At 46.3% G+C, this 24314-nt stretch overlaps 1 protein-coding gene across 2 annotated transcripts in view; it reads right to left on the bottom strand.

Moving 5' to 3' along the window:
- The window catches only part of TENM4 (teneurin transmembrane protein 4), a 714583-nt gene that overhangs the window by 16714 nt on the left and 673555 nt on the right, over nt 1-24314 (bottom strand). For both annotated transcript variants that reach the window (XM_073879780.1, XM_073879779.1), the window contains 3 exons: nt 22106-22983; nt 8706-8878; nt 3218-3453 (listed from right to left, as the gene is read on the bottom strand). In XM_073879780.1, coding sequence (XP_073735881.1) covers nt 3218-3453; nt 8706-8878; nt 22106-22983 — 1287 coding nt within the window. The remainder of the gene's footprint in view (nt 1-3217; nt 3454-8705; nt 8879-22105; nt 22984-24314) is intronic.

Here is a 24314-nt window from a genome sequence, read left to right on the forward strand (position 1 = left end):
AATGGGATTCTTCTAATGAGGACAAAAAGGTAGATCCTTCTTGACTCTCTCCTAAAAGGGGAGAGGCCAGGTGGGTGCAGCAAATTCATGCATGACCCAATTTCTCATGTGCTAGGCAATGTGCTAGCGTTTGGCACTGAGGAGACCAAAGCTCATGGACATGAAGGAACTTCCTCCAGATCTCCTGGCTCGTGAGCGACTGCGTCCGGATGTGACTCTCACTACGGCAACATGCTGACAAATGCTCAGGGGTCCTCTGAGTGTGTCTGTCCCTTTTAGGGGCCTTGGACCTTCCATCCCCTCTGGCGTCTCTCTTGCCCTCTGCCACCATAGTTAAGGCTTCCTGGTTACCTTGGTCAGCTCCCAAGGTGTCGTCTTCTTCCTGGAGGCCCTGGGAGGCCATGTGCATTTGAGTCTAGGACAGTTTCTATGTGCCTGGGGACAGACATAGTCCTAGCTCTGGGACATTCTGCTCCTGCCTCCAGGATCCGGATCCCCTTTGTAGGATGTCTACCTGTGCTGCTAGGTCAGCACACGATTCAACTTCCTTTCAGAGTCAGGAATACAGGGCTCCCACAAAGGTAGCAGTAAGTCAGGGGTTTTCATAGTTTCATAAAGAAATAGACTTCAGAGGCCTATTTCCATACTGGGATCCACCCCGTAGGCGCTGGTTGCCCCTGAAATACTGCCAGGCGCTCCGAAGCTAAAATGCTGGTCCCCTCTAGCTGGGTACACTTTGTGACTCTTCCATTAGTCACTGGTTGAGTCTGACAAGTAAGGAAAGCAGACAACGTAGGTCTCGTGACGCAAAAGCGCACATGTGGGCCACGGTAACGGGAGGCCCTGGAGGGCTCTGTGCGGTGAAAAGGGCTCAGGTCTAGAAAGTAAGGCCAGGATCCCAGCCTCAATGCTGTGACCCACCGCTTTTCTGTGTGACCTTGGGCAAGCGCCGTTGCCTCTCTGAGTCTCAGTTTCTTCCTCCAGACCGAGCTATTGTGAGGACTGAAGAAGCCTAAGTCAACGGCCTAGTGGAGTTCTGGGTGACTAGAAGGTCCTGAATTAATGATTGCAATTATTTCCATTAAGGCAGCAAATGATCACGGTCATTCTCAGGGAAAGTAGAGACGTGTGCTTCCCCCTTCTCTCCAAACAAATTCTTAAACCTTGAAAATAAGGATTTATAATGATGCTGAGACAACTTCAGCTGTGAATGGCCTGGTTGTAATAAGGTTGCCTTCCCAGGGGTAATCAAACACAATTGCAGAGCAAAAACAGTGTGGCAGACAATTCCCATGAAAAATTGGAGGCGCTGGAGACTGAAGCTGTGTTCTTTGCCGGGAGGGCAAAGGAAGATGCGGGGTCCACACCCCCACCAATGCTGGGGGCCATTTCAAAGCCTCTTTTGCAAGGTCCCCTGCGACTCCCCCCCAAAGGGGTGCCACCCAGCCAGCTGCCCCCCTTGTCCCCTGAAGGACCCCTAGTGAAGGGGAGCTAAACCTCTGTGGCAAAATTAATAAAATTGAATTAAGCAGCTCACTGGGGAACCGCCTAATGCTTCCTGTGCTCGGCAGTGGCGGCAATGAGATTATTTTACATTTTTCTTTATTAAAAAAGTTCCCAGTTGTATAAAAAATGAGCTCCATTATGGGGAGGCGCACCCGGCTAACATTCTAATTCCACATGCCGCCACTGTGGGTGGCCATTTATTTTGGGAGGACGTGGAGACGTGGTCACCCGACTGGAGCACCATTAATCTCAGGCTGGGAGAGGGACCAATTAAAGCCTGGGAAACTTTTGGTCCGGCTCACGCCACAGACGGGAAGTCCTAACAGCACTAATCGCCTCCGTTTGTTGAGCACCTGGGGGTCTACCAGCACCGGGCTAGGTACTTGGAATATATTATCTTGTTTCCACAGAGGAGGGGGAGACTCAGAGGAGTTGCTGGGGCTACACAACCAGGCCGAGGCAGGAATCAGACCAAGGTCAAACTTCCCGTTTAGCACATTGCCTCAGGCATGCCTGAGGGGCTCCTGGAGAATTCAGACGGGGGTTCCGTGAGCCTGCAGAGGGTGGCAGGCCACCGAGAGCACAGACAGCGAGGTCTGCCTCAGGGAACTAGTGCAAGGCTCTTTCCCACATTCGATTTTTGCCGTTAGTTCTTGGCCGTGCAGGAAACACAGGAAGCCCGGCTTTCTGGGTTCCCGCTGTGTGATGCTGGCTATGTCGAGACACGAGCCGTGCTGAATGAGGGTGCTTCTGTGGTTTTTAGGAGTCAGGAACATCTCGCTCACTTCTGTGGTTCCCTTCAGCCCAGCAAGTGTCTGCAGAGCACCAGGCATCTGTAAGGGGCTGTGCTGAAAGCCAGGGCCAGTTTCTTTGCTGTCACGCTGCCCCTCACCTTCCATTCTGAAGCTGGAGGGAAAAGAAGCTAGGCAATGGGGCCTGGCCTGGGTCAGAGGTAACACTCCCCAGAAGCATGGGGCGTGAGGCAGAGAACAGGCTGGTTCAGGGCATTCACATACTGAAAAGCACTCTGAACTGCCACGCCCCACATGCCAACCCACTGGCAGTGACGGCCGGGGTGGGGGGCGGGGCGTTGTTGTGCTCATTTAGTAGGGGCTAACTGCCTGGAAAGAGCGCAGGATGGGGCTTAGGTTCCAAACAGCTCCATATGAATAACAGTAATGACCAAAACGGTGGTGAGAATGGCAGGAACAACAACGGTGGTAGGAATGACTGACCACTCACTGTGTGCGAGACTCCATACAAGGCACTTTATATACTATTTCTAAATCTCGTAGCAACTCGTGAAACTGATTTTTATCCTTCCCATTCCTTTGGACAATGAGACTGAGGCTTTGGATGAATGAAAGGACATTACGGATTTGCTCAGATTCAGTCAGGGTATAATAGAAGCTGGAAACCCAACTCAGGCCCAGCACTAAAGCCAATACTCTCTCCCCAAGTAACAGCTAAAAAGATATTCGAGACTTATTATGGGTGTGTGTGCTGGGGGGGTGCCTACTTGACTTTCCCCCTTTTGCAAAGGGCCCAGGGGAACGTTCACCCCCAGGGCCAGTTTCAAGAATGGAACCTGGTTCTGCGGATTGGTCCCCATTTTCTCATTCTCCCCACTGCCCCCCCCCCCCCAGCGACCTCCAGAGCTCCAGGGGCTGAGGCCCGACCCGCCCACCTGACCCGCCCGGGGCTTGCTTACCCGCAGCCGGCGCCCGAACACAGTGACCTGGCCCCGAGCCTGCTCCTTGCGCTGCCGCCACTCCACCAGGTTCAGGCCGTTGTCAATGGGCAGTGTGACGTTCCTCTTGCCCACGGTGGGGTTGACGGTGCCCGCCAGCAGGTGGGGCTCGGTCTGCAGCGCCACCTCCATGCCATTGGCCAGCAGCAGCCGCAGGGAGCCGTCAGCCCCGATGTAGTAGCTGTTCCGGACCTGGTCTGAAGGAGAGAAGAGGGACCAGCTCTGCTCAGAAGGGCTGGGCATGGGCTTGGGGGTGGGGGGCGGTTCGCATCAGGGGTAGCGGTGTTTTTAAATGGGTTTATTTTTCTGACTATGGAAACGGAACACTATCATTGAAGAAAACTAGGAAAATAGAGGGAGATCGTCCATGATCTCATACCCAAAGAAAGCTATTGTAAATATTTTGTATATTCCTAGACTTTAGGATATTTCTGAATACACTGATAGCTCAAAGTAATTGCTTATGGTTTTTCACTGATGATGGTATTATACTGTTGAATATTTTTCATGTTTTTCTTAAAGACTGCATAGTATTCCATTATATGGAAATCCATAATTTACCTGACCAACTTTCAAGTAGATATTGTTTCCAGTTTTTCATAATTACAAAGTTAACACTGCAAATAAACATATTGTAAACATTATGCTAAGTGGAAGAAGTCAGACACAAAAGACCACATTATGTATCAATGAGTCCATTTATATGAAATGTCCAGAATAGGCCAATTCATAGAGACAGAAAGTAGGTTAGTGAGGAAAAGGCAGAATGGGGAGTGACCACTAAATGGGTATGAGCTTTGTTTTTGGGAGTGATAAAAATTTTCCAGAATTAGATAGCATTAATAACTGCACAACTTTGCAAATATACTAAAACCCCCTGAATTGTATACTTTAAAAGTGTGAATTATATATTTTTAATTTTTTTAAAAGGGTGTATTTTATAGTATGTGAATTACATCTCTTAAAAAATATACTTTTTGGATAAATCATTGTCTTCATTTTGGGTTAAGTTACTAGAACAAAGGGTTGAACATTTTTAAGGTTCTTAATATACACCAGGGTAACAATATTCTTTATAACAAGGTGAGAAATAACTCCAATACTTAAGTCACTGAAAAAATGTCAAACATATGTATGTTTGAAGTCACTGTCATATATTTATACATATATGTGCATAGATATACCAATGATTTAAAAATAAATCTGATTTTGAAATTTTAAACCTGATTGAAACATTTAAATTAGGATCTTTAGCTAAAAGAAGCTTCTGGAGAAGAGGACATTTCAGCTGTAAAATGCACACAGTTCTTTTCTAAAAGTGGAGACATCTCTGAGTTTGTGCTGCAGTCTTCTGCCTCCTGCCCTTCCTCAGCTGGTGCTTCCTCTCTTCAATAAACACCAGCTCAAGTCCTCCCTTCAAGGCTCTGCTTAATTGTCATCTCTTCCCAGAAGCTTCCCCAGTTCCTTGGTCGGAATGAATGCCTTCTCTTCCCTTAGCCTCTTTATGGGCCTCACTAGTCGTCCTGCAGCTGAGGGGTGCAGGGCTTGCCACTCTGGTATGAAGGCACTCTCAAATACCTAAGTGCCTGCTGCGAGAGGGCAACTGCCCAGAGAAGGAGACCATGGCCTTCAGAGCCGGGCTATCGGGGTTCAAGTCCCAGCTCTGCCACTCTCTTGGGCAAATTCCTTAACCTCGCATGCCTCTGGTTCTTCATCTGCACCTTGGGGATAATAACTGGACCCTTACCTCGTAGCATTAAGTGGGAGAGTGAATATGAAGAGCTGAGAGTAGTCCTTGGTATGTAAGGAGTAGTACGTAAATGTTAGCTAGTACTAGTTTTATGTGCTTGGTACTGTACTAGTCGCAGTCACGTACATCTCTTGTCCTCTCTCCTCTACCTCCATCACCCCGTGGCACAGATCTGTCATAGTGAACTCTTCTAGTACTGAGCATGCATCTTCAATAGCTTCCCATGGCCTTTAGACCAGTGGTTAAGAGAATGGGTTCTGACCTCACACCCGTCAGAATGGCTAAAATTAACAAGTCAGGGAACGACAGATGTTGGCGGGGATGTGGAGAAAGGGGAACCCTCCTACACTGTTGGTGGGAATGCAAGCTGGTGCAACCCCTCTGGAAAACAGTATGGAGGTTCCTCAAACAGTTGAAATTAGAGCTACCGTTTGATCCAGCAATTGCACTACTGGGTATTTACCACAAAGATACAAATGTAGGGACCCGAAGGGGTACATGTACCCCAATGTTTATAGCAGCAATGTCCACAATAGCCAAACTGTGGAAAGAGCCAAGATGCCCATCGACAGATGAATGGATAAAGAAGATGTGGTATATATACACAATGGAATATTATGCAGTCATCAAACGGAATGAGATCTTGCCATTTGCAACGACGTGGATGGAACTGGAGGGTGTTATGCTGAGTGAAATAAGTCAATCAGAGAAAGACATGTATCACATGACCTCACTGATATGAGGAATTCTTAATCTCAGGAAACAAACTGAGTGTTACTGGAGTGGTTGGGGGTGGGAGGGATGGGGTGGCTGGGTGATAGACATTGGGGAGGGTATGTGCTACGGTGAGCGCTGTGAATTGTGCAAGACTGTTGAATCACAGATCTGTACTTCTGAAACAAATAACGCAACATATTTTAAGAAAAAAGGAAAAGAAGAAGATAACAGGAGAGGAAGAAAAGGGGAGTATGTCAGAGGGGGAGACGAACCATGAGAGATGATGGACTCTGAAAAACAAACTGAGGGTTCTAGAGGGTAGGGGGGTGGGGGGATGGGTTAGCCTGGTGATGGGTATTGAGGAGGGCACGTTCTGCATGGAGCACTGGGTGTTATGAACAAACAATGAATCATGGAACACTGCATCAAAAACTAATGATGTAATATATGGTGATTAACATAACAATAAAAAAATTAAAAAAAAAAAAGAGAATGGGTTCTGGAACCTCTTTGTCTGGGTCTAAACACCCTACCAGGCGTGTGTCTTTGGACAAGCCACCTAACCTCTCAGTGACTTACTGTCTTCATTTGGAAAATGGAGATGTTAATAATACCTCATAGCGTTGTGGCAAGCTGAAACAGGACTATGAATGTAAGACACTAAAAATCTACTTTATACTTAATTAGTGTTCCAAAATGTTAGCTATCACTGTTATTATTGTATGTGCTCAGTAAACATTTGCTGGATTGAACTAGATCTATTACAGGCTATGTTAAGCAAAAAAAAAGGTATAGTTTTGTAGGAAACCCTCGCTGAGCCTTCCGGACGAGAACTTCCTCTGCCACTCCCCCCTCCCCCACATCCTTCCCCCACTCATTCTCTCTCACACACACAGAATCCCAAGATCTGCCTTAAACTTGCTATGCATTATTCACTGGCAATCTGTATTTTACCTCCTTTGAATGGAGAAAAAGCCTGTGTCAATTTATCTTTTAAAGTTGCTTCTTGCTGAATGCACATATGTCCATTAATGGTGACTTTGGATGGAATGGTTTCTTGTAGAGGCCCATCTCAAACGATCCCCATTTAATGTGAGCTGTGACTCCCCAAGCCTGCCCCTCATTAGCAGCTGCTTCTTATTTCTTCCCATAGTTCAGATGTAAGATGAAGCTGAAAGAGCTTTTTATGAAGACTCTACTGAGGCGGCTGCCAAATGGAGCATCTAAGCCCGGTCTGAAAGGAAAGGGATCTTGGCAGGGGCACCACAGAGGAAACAGGTACTGCACTTCCTGGATTCCGAGAGGCATTTTTCCTTTTCCCACTTTAGTGTTTCTGAAACTGGAATGTGTCTTAAGTCCTTGTATGAATTTTGAGCCGTGTGTCTCCCCTCCTTTCCAAGCTGAAAAGTTGCTATCAAATTGATGGTACATTTTAAAGGTGAGGAAATGTGGTACTTTTGAATTTAAAAAAAGTTGCCCAAATATAAGAAAGGCTGCACTAACTTTTGAGAAAAATGCTGCAAGTCAGCTCAGAGGTGTGGAGTGGATAAGACAGTTCTTAACCCCAGGGAAGGACAAGGTGTCTGAGCCAGCAGGGCAGGTGTCTGTCCTTGGCCAGGCAGAACCTGGCTGGCTCGGAATTGGTACCTCCTTTTGGCAGTAACGCAGTCAGAGCATTAAATACCTGGGGTGTGTCCCAACCTATGCTATAGGTGCTGGTGGGGAAGGAGCTGCAAGATATCATTTCTCTTTCTCTGAGAACGTCTATTGTTCTTTGAGCTTCTTTATAGACACAGGATTATGTTTGCGAGTAAAATCGGTTGTGAAAATACATAGTTATTTTCTTATGGTAAACCGAAGTGTCAGTTATGAAATACTAGTTCATTAATCCAACAAGTACTGAGTAATACTATGAGTCTGGCCCGTGGTGGTCACCCTACGTACAGTGTGTCAGGAGATCGTCTGAGCAACGGGTACGAGGCAGGTATCCTAATTCAGCCCCGTTTCCCAGACCCAGAGACTGAGGCTCAGAGAAGAATGATTCCACCCAATTCACACAGGTAGGAACCAGCCCAGTAGGCATAGGGAGCCCGGTCTGTCTAGTCCAGAGCTTCTGCTCCTTGCTTTGTCTCATACCATTCGACATGGCTTCAACTTGCTTTCGCTTCCTCAAGGAGAAAATTGAGGGCCCCCACCCCCATGATGTGGTGGCAGAGTCAGGAATAGAATTTGGGCCCCTGACTCCTAGCCCAAGGCTCTTTTTACTACTCCTGTCAAAGCTTTTGGGAGTACCAAAAGCCATCCAGAGGGTGGGGGGGGCGGGGAGAAATCAAACAAGGCTTTCCCTAGTGATACCTTTTTTCTTTTTCATGCTTACTAGTGCCAACAAAGCTACAAGCTCCACTCTGGGTCACCACGTCCCTTGAGGACAATTGAGGCAGATGGTTAGTTCGCAGCAAGGTTTTATCACTGTGATTTACCAAAAGCTAAAAGGTCAACTCATACCAGGGATTATTTGATGGGTGCAGAGAAGAAGGGTCTCTTCTCTATGGACTCCTAGAGAAGGTACAAACTGTTCTCACCTGAGCTTCAGCAGAGACTTCTCCATGCCTAGATCCCTTTCATGATTAGGTGTAATTATTATTGTCCTTTGTCCTCACCCACAGCAGGGTGAGAGTAGGAACCCTTAGAGTGGCGGAATAGTGAGGTCACCTGGATTAGCAGCTAGCACACTCTCTACCCTTTGTTCTGATGATAATGGGATGAGACAATGGACTTTTACTCTGAAGCTTCTGGGAGAGAATATACGGGACTCGGGCTGGTGTGTTCTGCACATTAGATGGCAATGCACAGAGAAACCAGTTGTGATGCTTTCCTGTCCTTGGGCGGCTCTAGTAGCAACTGATTTCTTACATCAACCTCTTCCAAAGGGGCCCCTTCACCCCTCTGCTTCGAAGTCCCCAAGCCCCCCACCTGGCTTACCTTGCAACAGTGTATAGAAGGCACCCGAAGCAGACAGGTTGGTGGTTATGGTGACATCATCCTTGCTGGAGGTCTCCACCTGGACATGCACTGAGCTGTCTGTATCACTTCGGAAACTGCTCACCTGGCCAGTAGGGAAGGTCACATTTGTCAGGCGGCCAAAGCTGTCGTACCTGAAAACCAAGGGGTGGCTCTGAGTAACAGAAATACAATGGTGCTATTGCTGGAACTTGGTAAGTTCTACCCTGTGCCACAGTTGGGCGTGTTCTGCTTTTCTTTCTGATTAGATACGTTGTCATTGCTCCTCCATCTCCTTGCACACGGTTTTTTGGGAAGTGACTCCACCTGCTGATGTCTGACTAGAGGTAAGGCAAATGACTTACCTCTCTGAGTCTTCCTTTGCTAATTCCATAAGTGGGGATGATGACCCCTGCCCTGCCTACCTCTCAGGATTACGGTGGGGAACATGTCCGAGTGGCCTGTAGCTGCAAACTAGTAGCCACCCATGCAGGGGTAAGATGATGGAGGCCATTGGGGACCGCTGACCCGGGGTCTCAGAGCTGGGGAACTCCCAGAGGTGAGGGCACTAAAATTGATGCTTGAATACCCTCTCAAGACCCTGACGACCCATTATACAGGTTGTTCCTGAACAACACAAGAGATGGGGCTTCCTACAAAGCTATAGACCCTGGGGAAAGGGGGCTTTGAATCCAAACCAGGTTCCTGCTGCCACATAAGGAGGCTAAACGGATGGGCTCTTGCAACCCCTTTCCACCTCGATTTCACAGCCAGCACCAAGCAGTTACATATCTGCAGTCATCACAACTCACAGCTCTGCTCTGGTGTGGGCTTTCTGAAGCATGACAACTGAATCTTAATTCTCTTTTCCATTCCTGAGAATAATAAAAGAAATGCCTACCATTACTAAGCACCCACCGTGCTACAGCACAGCGCTTCTCGTACCTTCTTTCCCTTACTCCTTGCAACTTGTCTAAAAGGTATAAATGATCTCCTTTTTGGAGGAGGCTCAGAGAAGCGAAGACACCTGCTCAAGGTCCCACAACTGGTAAGTGTGGTAGAGTCAGAATTCAAACCCAGATCTATCAGCTTCCAGGCTCCCACTTGTTTCCCCGCCCTCGCCCAGCATTTCCGTGCTGTCCGTTTGCAAGTGTCCGCTGCGTGGACTCTGCACGGCGGAGTGATCAAGAGGTGGCAGGCGATAGGCTGTTAACACTTCAGTTATAATTTGTAATTGCGGGAGGCTGGAGTGTAAAAAGGTAGGTTTAATAGCCTTTTCGCCCTTGTGTGTGAATGGGAAAAGAGGTCTTCATCCAGATGTCAGTATTTCTGACTTCTGCTCATGCTCAAGCGGGCACTTGGCTTCCGTTGTAGGTCTCCCCCATGGCCTCCGGGTCTCCCTACTGGACATTTCCCCTTGCTTTGCTCTTAGTACAGCCGCTTCTGGGCCCCGAGGGATTTCGTGATGGCGAAATGAAAGGCCTGAGTGCTTAGCGCTGTCCTGGCTCTTCCTGTGGTCCTTCAGCTGCGCCTGGCTTCCCGCGGGCACCCCTGGTGCTGCGGCTCCTACGGCTTCAGTTGAGACTTGGGAGGTTAAGACCAGGCAGGCCTTGGCTGCCCAAGGTCAGATGTGGGTGCTGCACGGATTCTGCCTTCTGCCAACTCTTTCTGTCCCTGTGCCTGGGACTGACCGAGGCACTCTTTACCCTGGCACAGTCAGCCACAGATGGGGTGCTGAATAAAGGTCTTTTGAATGACTCACCCCAGTCCTTGACCGAAGACCAACTCTGGGATCAGTTGAATCTGTTGCTGAGGTCTGAGGAAGGGGGATGGAAGCCCTTTCCAGCATGACAAACAGCACAGGGATCTCTACCATATACCTTGGGCTTGGGCTTGGCGGGGCAAGGGTGTGGGCTGTTATCAATCCTTCCGACTCTCCTATAGGCACCTTAGGGGCTTTGGAAACCTGCTTCTTGTCATGATTTCTTATCTTTCTTCCTTAGCACTGAGTCAGGTTCTTGTAAGATATCGTCAGTCTGGCGTCAGGGAGGGTGACGATGTGGCTTAAAACCTGGGCCGGAGGGTCACAGGTGCAGGGTGCCCCTCAGAGCTGGGTGAGGAGGTGATTCTGAGAGACTGCTGCTAGGAAGGAAGGTGAGTCTTGGGATAAAGATCTGGAAGGTTTGCCCTAAAGCCTGTCTGTTCTGGAGATGCTCTCAGAGCTCTGCTTCCTTTAACTCTAGGGGAGATGGTAGTCTTTTCAACTCCTTATGGTGGCTGGAAATTTGAATAGGAAGGGATTTCACAAAAATGTTTAGAGTGGTTATCTCTGGGAGGTAGAATTACAGATGATATTTTAGATTCCCAAGATTTTTAAATAATGAACATGGATTATTTTCATAATCAGAAAAGTGACCACCCAAATAATGCCACATACAGAGAGCTCATGAACAAGGCCATCTTGGGGAACAGGCCCTTTTAAATTACTGGCATTTATGGAGCGCCTGGGTGGCTCAGCTGGTTAAATGTCCAACTCTTGATTTCGGCTCAGGTTGTGATCTCAGGGACGTGAGACGGAGCCCCGCATCAGGCTCTGGGCCCAGTGTAGAGCCTGCTTAAGATTCTCTCTCTCCCCTCTCTCCCTCTCCCTCTCCCACCCCCTTGGCTCACATGTGCTCGCTCTCTCTCTCTCCCAAAGGAAAAAAAAAATAAATTACTGGCATTTATGGAAGAGTCTCACTTATAGGACATCTGCCAACATCAATCTCCAGGCCTTTTCAGTAAATGTTACTAGGGTACCCCAAATTTCTGAGCCCCAAATCAAGACTCCCAAACTGGCTCTGCTCTGGTCATCTTAGATACATCTGTGGTCTGTGAGCAGGCTGAGTCCTGTCAGATCCCAAGCCATCTTAATGAATGGATGAAAACGGAAGATCCGGTTCAGTTCAACAGTTTCATGGGATGGGTATATGTTGTTCTAGTCTGGCTCTCTGAACACTTGTTATCCACATACATACTCTTTACTGAGACTACTTACTTAGACTATGTAATTTCCTGATCTAACCAGATACAAAAGATTTTATTATGCCATGCGAGATACTTAAAAAGGAGTGTTAGAGTCTTACTGATAAGAATTGACAGGGAGATCCCAGATTAGAGGGCAGATGTCACTTCAATCCTACTTTACTATGGCCTTGCTCAAATGCCACCTCGTAAAGCCTTCCCTGATCTCTCTTGTCCCTTCTCCCAGCGATACTCTGGCGCAGCTGCCTCACAGAATGGGTCCCCTGTATTGTAACAGCTCATGTACAAGCTGTTGCCTGCTTGGGCCTGGGCCTGTTTGAGTCAGGACAGGACTGTGGAGTCAGGCAGGCTGGGAATCTGGAGTCTACCACCTGCCAGCAACAGGACCCTGGAGGACTGGCTCTCGGTTCATCTCTTCTTCCCCAGCCCTGGGACTGGCAGGGAGAAGATGGGCAGGGAATGCTATTTGAACAAATAAAGGAATGCATGATTGGCTATGCGAGGCCCCTCTGCTGCTCTGTTGGGAAGGGGAGGCCATGATTCATTCAAACACTATCTCCTGCAGGACTTGACAGAGGCTTGACACACAGTAGGTACATGATATATATCTGCTAAATGCACAAATACAGAAACAACTGCTTTCACTAAATGATCCTTCACCAATCTCCGTAGGCATCTCCCCAGAGCTTTGGTCTCCAAGACAGAAAGAGCCTTTGCATACAGGCAGACAATTGTAATTATTATTGAAGGTGGCCTGTAATACATAATTAAATTGAGCTTGAAGAAGATACAATGAAAAGCCTCATGCCTTCAAGATCTGGTTTTCATTTTATATGAGATGGCCGAAAAACAGTAATTTCCACTCCTCACATTTTCCATTAGAGGGACTGAATGTCTTAATTAAATGAACATCAAATAGAACAGCCAATTTATAGAATTTTCTTGTCTCTTATTCATTCATTTCAGTGCCTTCTAGAGCTTGGGAAACGCCACCTGATCTCTCTGTGGCCTGATCCATACCTGTGATTACTCCATTGGAACACTGCTGCTTCTTCCTCTGCGGGGAGGAATTGGGGCTGCCCATCCTGTGGGCCCTGGACACCTGTGACCCCTGCCCCCTCTGTGGAGCCCTTTCTGTTCCTGCTGAGAGAAAGAAGCCTGGTGCCACCCAACGAGGTGGGACAGTTCGCAGCACTCTCTGGATTCCAAGTGGCGGCCTCAAGCCCTGGCCCTCTGATCGGGTGACTTCCGGACAATGGCTTACTTGTGTCTGTTTTGGCTTGACTTGAAGTACTGGCAAATTTCTTTCCTTCTAACCAAGAGGAAGGAACATGTTGATATGGCAAAGTCTTCGGAGCCAGACGTTCTGGGCTTTGACTACAGGCTCTACCCTTGCCAGCACAGCAACCCTAGGAGGGATGGGTACCCAGTTCTGCTTTCCCATGACCATCAACCCCATCACATCACAAATGATATGATTTTAGGCAGGTCGTATACCATAACCTCTGGGAGCCTCTGTTTTCTTCTCTATAAAATGAAGATTGTGACACCTATCTTAGATACTGTGAAGTTCAAACAAGGTAACCTATTTAAAGTGAAATGCAATTTTTTTTTTTTTTAACCAGGGCCTGCAGGACCCCATGAGACTGCTTTCCCTAGGATGTCAATGCCCTGATAGAAGGGCCTTTGGTCACTGGTATATCCCAGAACTTAGAAGAGTGCCTGGCATATAGCAGATGCTCAGTAATGTGAATGAATGTTGGCCGAAGGACCTGCTCCTTCCTGCCTCTCTTTCCAATTTCACTTTGAACCCGACCCCTCCATCCTTCCTGTGTTCCACTACATCTGCTTCTGTTCTCCAAACACACCAAGCTCAAGCCAGGCTCGGGGGGCTCACACTTAACTGTTCTTTTTGCTGAGAATGCTCTTCCCTCCAATCCTGGTGTGGCTAGCTCCTTTCATCACTCATATTTCAGCTCAAATGTTATCACTTCAGTGAGGTCTTCCCTGAAATAGATAGGTCCTCCCATCTTGGTCACATTATCTTTTTGTTTTCATTATATGTATTATCTTATTTACATGTTTATTGATCTGTTATCTGTCTCTTCCTACTATAATATAAGCGCCATGAGAATAGAGACCTTGTCTGTGTTCTCATGCCTAGAAGAGTACCCAGAATAAAAAAGATATATCTCAATACATATTTCTTAGATGAATGAATAAATAAGTAAATAAACAGTAGATTTTATTACCGTTTTTTCAAGATATGGATTGAGAAAAACTAAGAATTTCACCCTTTTCACCTCCCCCTTTCTGTGTGAGAAAGGGAAAGCTCACGAATATTCATATCCTTTTAGGTACCAAGCACCATGCTCATCACTGTCTTTTGAGGTGGGCATTATTACTGTCATTTCACAACTGGTGAAGCTGAGGCTCAGAAAGGATACATAACTTGCCAAAGATCACATGGCTCGTTGAGGAATATAGATTCAAAGTCTGTCTGACCTTAAAGTCTGTGTGCTTTCATCAAGCTTCCCCTAAGAGTGATGCAGTTTCAGGGAAAAACCTTTGTGTTCATCACCATGTTAAAGAAAAAAATTGTTTGGAATCCTCAAATGGGTCAAAAAACCAATAGTTTTCTCTTCGAGGTGCTTTGCTTTGATACCACGGCAACTGACTTTATAGTGATGCCAACCCTCCATCTGGGGGGCATGATCAAGATGGCCAGATGATTGGCTTTTCATTATTTCTTTCCATGGATTTTTCTTCACTCCATTTTCCTGGAGCATCTTTGGAGAATGGGGAAAGAAAACACATAAAACATTCATATAGTTGCTGTGACCTTGGCTCTGAGAAGAGGATTGCTAAAAGGTATCTTCACACACATTGCAAGGCTTTCTCCTTCACACTCAATATTTCACATCTCAAGCCACTTACTATGTTGCAGCTGGTGAGGAAAATGCCAAATTGCCTCTCTGCTACTAACTTTTGCTGATTGGGATTTTTTTAGTTGGAAAATAAAAAAGTGACTTTTGCATTTCATCTATGACTGTTTCAAATGCCACCATTGTCAATGAGAGGAATTGGATACCATATCCTCTGTGAATAAACAGGGTTCACAGCTCATGCACACGAATAGTTCCCTTGGTCTCAGGTACCTAAAATAGATGCCATTACTACACTGTCATCTCCAAAACTGTACCAGAGCCGGGTACGTCTTGGATTCTGCAACGGACACTTATACCTGCTACCTATTTCCTACAGAATTATGTCCTGCCAATGAATTCTAGCTTTTAGGATTTCTAAGATCTGGCCCACCCTACCACTGTAGGTCTTATCTCTTGCTGATGTTGTACTTGAAGCAGGGCATCTGGCAGAAAGGATTCAGGGAGGTCGGCCACTGAATCCGGGCTCTGCCACTCATGTGTACAACATCACAGAGCTAGACAGTGTCTGTGCTGGTTATTCTTTCTCCCCTCAGGTCCATTCTCTGCTTTTCTCTGGGCCCACAGGAGCTGACCCCCACAGACCACAGCACTGGGGCTCTCCTTCTGGCTTGCTTTTGGTTAGATTCAGTCAATGGTAGGCACTGGCAAGAGACTGGAGGTCAGGAGGAGAAGTTTTCCTTATTCTCTATCTCCTTTGGTGCCATATTTCTAATAGTGGCTGCATGTGTCCATGATTATAGTTTCTATGAGATAGCTTCTTCTTCCTAGTTATGGCTCCCACCGGGCACTTCAGTAACTATCTATTCCTGCCCCACCTTGCCCTTAAGCCTCAGGGATGGTCATGGTTGTTCACTGTTTTTAGTGCCTGGGTGCCTCACCATTCTTTATTGGTTCCCTTATCCCTGCCTCTACCTCTATAACATTTCTTTATGGGAAAGATATTTTTCCTGGGTATAGAATTCTGGGTTGACAGGGTTTTTTTGTTTTTTGGTTTTTTTTTTTTTTTTTTTCCGTTTTTTCCCCTTTCAGCATTTCTGTCTTCCAGCTTGCATGGTTTCTGATGAGAAGTCTACTGTAATTCTTACCTTTGTTCCTCTAAAATGCCCCCCCCCTTCATCTTTCAAGATTTTCTCTTTTTCTTTTGTATTTTGAATATATGCCTAAGATATATATGTGTGCGTGTGTGCGTGTATTCTCCTTGGTGTTTTCTGAAATTGGGTCTGTGATTTGTTGTCCATCATTACTTATGGATAATTCTTGACCATTGTTTCTTCAAATATTTCTTCTGCCATGTTCTTTTTGTCTTCTCTTAGAATTTGAATTATAGGTGGTGCCTGACTTACGATGGTTTGAGTTACGATTTTTTGACTTTATGATGATGCAAAAGTGATATGAACTCAGGAGAAACCATATTTTGAACTTTTTTTTTTTAAAGGGTAAACTATTTTGGACTTTTAATTTTTTCATACTTTGAATTTTGATCTTCTCCCAGGCTAGCGATCTGTGGTAAGACTCTCAGGATGCTGGGTGGTAGCAGGGAGCTATAGCTCCCAGTCAGCCACCTAAATCTAGAGGGTAAACAACCAATACATTGACAAGCATTCTGTACCCATATGCCCATTCTCTTTTTCACTTTCAGTACAGTATTTGATAAATTACATGAGATATTCAATACTTTATTATAAAATAGGCTTTGTATTAGATGCTTTTGTCCAACCGTAGGCTAATGTAAGTGTTCTAAGCACATTTAAGGTAGGCTGGGCTAAGGATGTTTGGTAGGTTAGGTGTATAAAATGCATTTTTGACTTGGAATATTTTCAACTCACAATAGGTTTGTCAGGATGTAATCCCATTGTAAATCAAGGAAGATCTGTGCATTCACATTAGGCCAGATGATACTGCCTCCTAGCTCTGGGATGCCCAAGTTTTGTATTTTTTTTCACTATTTTTTTCTCTATTTCAGTTTGGGTAGTTTCTATTGACCCATCGTCTTTCTTCAGATGTGTCAGTCTACTGATAAGCCCATCAAAGGCATTCTTCATTTCTGTAACTGGTTTTCTTTTCATTAAAAAAAAATTTTTTTTATTAACATGTAATGTATTATTTGTTTCAGGGGTACCGGGTTTTCATTCCTAGATTTCCATTTGATTTTTTCTTATAGTTTCCATTTCTCTACTGAAATTATCCATCTGATCTTTCATATTGTTCACCTTTTCCATTAGAGTTTTTAGCATAATTATAGTTATTTTAAGTCCCCTGAAAGATAGTTTCAATATCTGTGTCATATCTAAGTATGGTTCTGATGATTCCTTTGTCTCTTGGGAATGTGTTGCTTTTTCTAGCCTTTTTGTATGTTCAGTTGAATATCTTGTGTAGCACACCAGAGAATGAGGTAACAGGTTTTATGTGTGGAAATGGGTATGAGTTTTCTTCTGCTAGGACTTTAGTGAAGGGGTCTGAGTTAACTTAGTTAGGATCTGGGCTGGCTTTGAGGTTTGATGTTTCTCCGGCTAACTTTAGTGCATTATAGGCTTTAAGTTCCTCTAGCAAAACCTTGTGTTTAGGGCACTCAACTGGTTTGTCAGAGGAGTTTTTTTTTTTTCTCAGTGTCGACTCCATCCTAAGCTTTAGGTCCCCTGTTTGTGCTGTGCTTCAGGGCGGGTCTCTTTCCAGGCTCTTGTCCCTCTTTTATCTCTTTCACAGTAGTATTCGGCTTTCCGTTGTTGTGTTTGGCTCTTTAGCTAACCGGTCGCAGCGGGTGGTGAGCTAGAGAGTTCTCCGTGGTTCCGAGTAAGCCGCAGTCTTATGTATCGGTGTGTCCCTGAGTCTCATGAGTGCGGCCTTGGGGCCCCTGGGTGGCTCAGTTGTTAAGTGTCTGCCTTCGGCTCAGGTCATGATCCCAGGGTCCTGGGATCGAGCCCCACATCGGGCTCCCTGCTCGGTGGGAAGCCTGCTTCTCCCACTCCCCCTCCCCCTATTTGTGTTCCCTCTCTCTGTCAAATAAATGAATAAAATCTTAAAACAAAACAGAGTGTGGCCTCTTCAGTCCTCCTGCCCCTCTTCCTGCGGTAATTCTGGGCCCATTACATATCCCTCTACAATTTTTTTCTCTTCCCTCATTCAGTGGCAGTGGGTCTCCACCAATACTTGAGAAGGGCAGCGTTAGTTGCCCTTCTCTCCACAGATTAAGGCTGTTGTTCCATATGGGAAATAAGGTGAGTCCGGTCTGGGTCCTGCAGGCAGATATTTGTGCCCCTCCCCCAAGTCTACCACAGCAGTCGCTTTCTTACATCTTTCCCTACTCTTCTGAGAGTCCCCGGTCGGGCTGTGGAGAGAAGTTATGAAGAGGATGTGGGCTCACCCACTCAGTTTCTCCAGCGTCTAATGGCTTCCTACTCTCTCGCCAGTACACACTTAGCCTTCGTAAATTCGCCAGTGACCCTAGCCAAACCCTTCCGACCAGCTGCACTGACCCCCAGGAAGCTAGTGCTCACATTTGTCTTTCTCTTCAGGAGTTTCTCCCCTTGGATTTGGTTAGGTGGCTGCCCTGTGACCTTAGAGAAGGAGTTTAAGGAAAACTCAAGAATCTGCCATTTGTGTAGCTTATTCCTACTGTAAGTTTGGGAATGATGCACTTTCTAGCTCTTACATCCTCCAGCAAAACCCCAAAGCCAAGTGTCTTTATTTGAACCATCTGAGTTGAATTCTGTGTCCTGCTGGGTGCACTGATAATGCTGGAGCTGGGATTTGATACTCTTCTCACTACAGCGTGTTTTTCCTCCCTTCTTTATTTCCCTTCCCTGTATTTACATTTCACTCATAAGATATTTACTGAGCACCTACGAGGTAGCAAGCCCTGAGCTTGAGACGGAAGTCAGTTAGGTAGGGTCTCACAGTATTTAGTGTGAGCAGAACTCTCACAGAACCCACAGGGCACCATGGGATGCCAGAGCCACTTACCCCTGTGAAACTCAGGGAAGCTGGCTGCTTATGCCCACCCAGCAAGCGAATTTTGGAACCTGCCTCATGCTCACCAGGCCATTTTCTTAGCCACTGAATGCCATCTGGCCAGGAGCCCACGTCTGAAATTAATGATGCCACACACTGGAAATGAGGATTGCATTACAGAGTTCTTTGAGGTTTTCTGCCAGCAGACCTGTGGACTGAGGGGAGGAAGGTAAGCTTCATTCTCCAGAACTGTGAACTCTCTTAAGTCAAGTTGCTCTGCAGAGTGTCATGTTTATGTTAGATGCATTATTTAATCTGTTGAAAGGATCAATAAAGCCAACTTAAAACTTGTTTCAGTAACAGCCCATGTTACCCACAAGCCTGGGCTGATTTTTTTTTTTTTTTTTTTTTAATATTAGGGCATTTGGATTGGAATCCACTAAACTGCCTCATGGAGCTAACAGGAGAAAATTCACTAGAGCAATGGCGCTTTGGCAGAATCTGTCAAAATCTGTGCTAAGAAACACCACAGTAATGGGGCGCCTGGGTGGCTCAGTTGGTTAAGCGTCCGACTCTGGATCTCAGCTCAGGTCTTGATCTCAGGGTAATGAGTTCAGGCCCCATGTTGGGCTCTGTGCTGGGTGTGGAGCCTGCCTTAAAAAAAAAAAAAAAGAAAAAGAAAAAGAAAAAAGAAATACCACAATAATGATAATACTGCATCCTTACTTCTTGGGAGCTTCACAGTTTGCAAGTTTTTTTACCTTCTGTATTTATTTAGTTTGTTGATCCTCACAATGGCCATGAAATAGGGTAGGGTAAGCTTGATTTCTGTCTGATTGAAGCCTAGGTCTGGAAACCAGGCAGCCAGCCCCTGAATCACATGGCTAACATTCAGTGAAAATAGCTATCTTGTACCCTGGCTTTGTTCACAGTCTGAGCTGAACCATTTTTCCTTGACCCACTCTGCATGCCTTTTCCCGGCCCAGTCTGGATATTCTCAGGGACCTGACCCCTTTCCTAGTTCTTTACCTTGATCCCTCAGACTTGACATTTTGATTCTGTTCCTCTGGCATAAGTTCTAATTCCTGCCTACTCTAATTATAACTCTGTTTCCTCCTTTGACGAGTTTACTTGCTGTTGCTCCTGGGTACTACCTCTCATGCCCAAACAATATTTCTGCAATTACTGGTACGTCCACTCATATTGCTTGCAATGACGAGGAGGATGATAATGACGATGACGGCAGCAGTTACCACTTGCGAACTGCTGTAAGACATTGCGTTTTCCACGGTTTATCTCATTGACATTTTTAACCTCAGACTATCCCTATGAAACAGATACTATTTTTCTCCCTACCATAGAGAGAAGTCATAGAGAACTTAGGAGAACCTCCTCAGTGTCCGTGAAAGAACATGGCTTTGTGTTCTGGCCCTGCGATGTATCACTGTGTAATTTTAGACTGGTTCCTAGTCTCTCTGCGCCTCAGTTTGTTCATCTGTAAAAAACTGTGGATGGTAATTTCTCTGGTCTGAGGTTGCCGTGAAGATGAAATTGGAAAGATCTTGGCACACAGCAGGATGTCAATATAAGTAAGTTTCTCTTTTAATTTTAGGGCTTTTATCTTCCATTCCCAGGGGATTCTTTGGAATTCCAAATGCCATTTTCTAAAAAGTGATTATAATTACCTTTCTCTTCTACATAAAACAACTATGACTATATATTTCATTGAGGAAGACAGGGAGCAGGGAATGGGATCCTTTCTGGTGGAGGTATAGGAAATGGTTTTAGATTTCAGGGTTGGTTGGGAACAACGGTTGCAGTGATATGTAAACATTCAGTTCGGGATTTGAAGGAGTGACCTTGGGAACTAATTGAGTGTGCCGACTTGCTCTGACAAAGAAACCCCTGTATTGGCTAAGTAACGTATAAGAGATTTCCATTGGGCAATGGAGGAAAATTGAATTACTTAGTGTATTTCCATTTCAATGAGTTAATCAAGATAATTGCTGCTTTCCTGGATCTTTGTCTTTCTTTGTAATTAACAAGGCCCTTGTTTGGTGACAGGAATTTAGCCAGTGAACTTTGTATAAGTTGATGTGACTTTTTTTGGTGCAAACTGTATTTAAAAATCTATTACAGATCTTTTGCCTTTGGATTCTAGGACTATGAGAAACTGACGCTTGATTAAGCTTGAGAAAAATTTACAGTTCAAGGATTTAAGTTCATTTGGAATTAACAAACTCAGCAGGAGGCAGCAGGGCGGAGCTGACAGAGCCAGAGCTCTGGTATCAGACAGACGTAGGTTGTGATCCTGGTTCTGCCGCGTTCTCACTATGTAACAGGGAGCATCTCTGAGCCTCAGTTTCTATTTCTGTAGAACGGATACTATCACTCATCTTCCAGAGCTGTTATGAGGATTAAATGCAATAATGTGATTCCTAGCCCATCTCTGGTGCTCAAAAGGCTACTCCTTCCCCACCTCCTGCATACCTACCTACTGGTCACATATTCAGTAGTCTCAGTTGTTTGGAACATGGCTAAGACCTTGAAAAAAAATCTTAAAAAAATCTAAGTAGCAAAAAGAGAAGGTACAAAGTCCATTCATTAAAATAGCTCCTAGAGAAAGAGCTCAGATACACATGCCTTTGATTCTGGCTAGGACTGGAATGAGCTGAACTTCTGCTTTTCTGACCACACCCCTCAAGAAGCCCTACCTTGGATGAGGGGAAGGGAAGTGAGCTCCTCATGGTGGGTGCCACGACTGAAACACATAGCGCCATGTGGAGGGAGGAAGCAGTAAAAATGATACCCTGCCACACGGGAGCTGATCAAAGGACAGTTTGCAACCCTTTCTGGGCAGGTTCTGTAGCCTTGTGTCCTCCCTTCCGGTGTAATATGCAATTGCGGTTGTTCCTTATTAATGATCTTGACTCATAAAGAGAAAGGTTTCATTATGTCTTTATAATGGGTTTGAGAAGGTAGGCACGGAAAGCATTTAAGTTCCACCCAAAATCGTTAAAATGAAAAAAAAAAAAGTTTTGAAACTTGAAGATGTAAGCTTCGATTAGGTGGGCAATTCATCTACATGAAACTTGCCATTGTTTCTGGAAGTGGTCATCTGAAGATGCTAGCAGTCTGTCAAGTACGTTTCATCTCCATTCCCTCCCTGTCGGATGTTGGGCAGGTATTTCCATTGTACAGGTGCGGCAACGGAGGCCTAGAGACATGCAAGCCCAAGTCTCCTAATGCCAAAGCTCATGCCCTTTCCATTACATCATGTTCCTTCCTAGGAGCAATCGCTGTGATACGAACATGCAAAACACATTGTGGGTAATGGTTTGCATCCCACATTCTCAGCCAAAATGAAATCTATCCAAAAATTAACACTCCACCAACTCACCTCTAATCGTACAATACATCTCATGAAACAAAACCATCAGATGCCCTTGTGGTGATACTTACTCATAAAATGTTGTCCATCCATTTTCATTGCTTTTGGTTGCCAGAAGGCCAGAGTTGCCATGGTATGTCATCATGGCCAACTCATGTCCTTGTGAGGTCACGCTCTTGAGTGCGCTGTTGGTGCCCATGGTCACCCAGTACACTTGGCCATCTGGGACCACCAGCCAGAGGGGCATTCCGGTAGAGTCCCGGCGGACGTTCACCATGTTGCCGTTGTTGTCAGTGATGAGTGTGACATCGCCATCCCCCGTGTAGGTGAAGTTGTACAGGTAGTCGCCTGTGGGCAGACTTTGGGTGTACAGATGCTTTCCACTGGTATCAAACAGGTAGAGCTCCTGGTCAATGGGCGAGGACAGCTCATACATGTTCTGGGTGTTGAGAAAGGGCTTGTTTTTCCTGATAAACCGAATTCGGATATTCCCCAGGTCAGCCACATAGAGCTCCCCGTCGGCACACACAGCCAAGGAAGATGGCGTATTCAGCTTTGCGTCCTTGGCATAGCCGGCGTCTCCCGAGAAACAGTCACAGTTGGCATCGTTTTTACAGTCACAGCCACTGGGGGCCCCCGCAACCAGGGAGATCTCTCCGCTGGTGGTGACCTGCCTGATGCGGTTGGTCTTCTTCTCGTCGGTCTCGGCAATGTACAGGACCCCATTGTGTGAGACAGCCAAGGCGGCGGCTGACTCCAGGGTTGCGTGGATGGCCACCTTGCTCAGCAGGAAGTGGTCAATGCCGGGCACCTGGCAGTGCATGGGTCTCCCAGCGACGATGCGCACCTGGTGGTTTTCAGAGATCTGCAGGACCACATTGTTGTCAAGGACGTAGAGGGAGTTGTCCATCGGGTTGATGGCTAAGTCGGTGGGCCACTCCAGGCGAACCTGCCAATGGAGACAACCGATAACTCAGATGCCTGGCAGGGTGCCCACCACGAATCCTCCCCCAGCCTGTATAGCTCGTAAGAATGTCTCGAGTGCCTTCACACGCTGTCCTGCCTGATTTCATGGCGGCCTGTCATTGGCAACGGGTGTCAGCCCCCTGATCAGAGTGAAACATGCAATAGCTGTCACTGAGACACCTCATGATCTCCATTAGACTCACAAAACACGAAGAAAGGAATAAAAAAGAAAAAAAATAAGCAAAGAAACAAAAAAAGTAAACAGGAGATAGACTTGGGTGCCCGACGGGCCTAGGGTCAGATCCTAGCCCCCACCATTATGACCTTTGGCAAGTTACTTTGCCTCTCTGAGCCTCGGTATTCACATCTGTACAACAGGACTGACAATAGTGCAAAGTGCCTGACCCACAATGAGAGCTCAACTAATGACAGCTAATGTGATGGAGGTGGCAGGGGGAGTCTGGAGGCTGAGGCAGGAATTGTTCAGATGTCTGCTGATGATATGATACCTGCATGAAAGACGGCATCTCAACCCACTGGGTTCATGGATGAACACATGCCTAGTGGCTGGGGATGTAAAGACAAAATAGCCACGGTCCCTGACGGTTCCAGACCAGTAGTTCTCAAATCTGGACACACATTCCAATTACCTGTGGTGGTTTTAGAAAGCTTGGTGCACAAATCCCTCCTCTGGTCAATGAAATCAGACCCCTGAGTGTGGGGCTCAGGCAGTGGCATGATTTCAAAAGCTTTCTGGGTGATTCGAATGTGGGAACTGGGAATCACAATAGAATCCTTCCTCCGTCAGGTGTGACTATTGGACCAGTGGCCCTGACATCGCACGGGAGCTGGTCAGAAATGCAGGACAGCAGGTCTCACCGAACCTACTGAATCTGAATCTGAATTTAAACAAAACCCCTGGATGGCTCCTGTGCACATGGAGGTTTGTGAGTTCCTGCTCTAGATAATGGCTCCTAGCACCTCAGAGAACACGTCCTCCTGGAAGAGATCAAAGAAGGTGGCCCCGGGAATGAGGGGTTCTGAGGTCCTGGGGCCCATGCCTGAGCCTCCTCTGTGCCAGGCTGGGAAGCTGGCAGGGATGACGGTGAGCTTTCAGGCAGGCACATGATGGGGGTGGGAGAGGAAGCTGGCGCGGTCTGAGGTGAGGAATGCTTTGTTGGTGGACACTGGGAGGTACTGGCACTGAGGGAAGCGACTTGCCAGCTGTGTCCCCAAGGGGTCATCCAGCCACACTGTACACGGGCTGAAGTGTTGCCTCCTTCTGATTTGTGTCCCCGGCCCCTAGGGATTCAT

The sequence above is a fragment of the Callorhinus ursinus genome, unplaced genomic scaffold, assembly GCF_003265705.2.
Source record: "Callorhinus ursinus isolate GAN/ISIS: 27379988/994484 unplaced genomic scaffold, GSC_fseal_2.0 scaffold35, whole genome shotgun sequence".
NCBI classification, from domain to species: domain Eukaryota; kingdom Metazoa; phylum Chordata; class Mammalia; order Carnivora; family Otariidae; genus Callorhinus; species Callorhinus ursinus.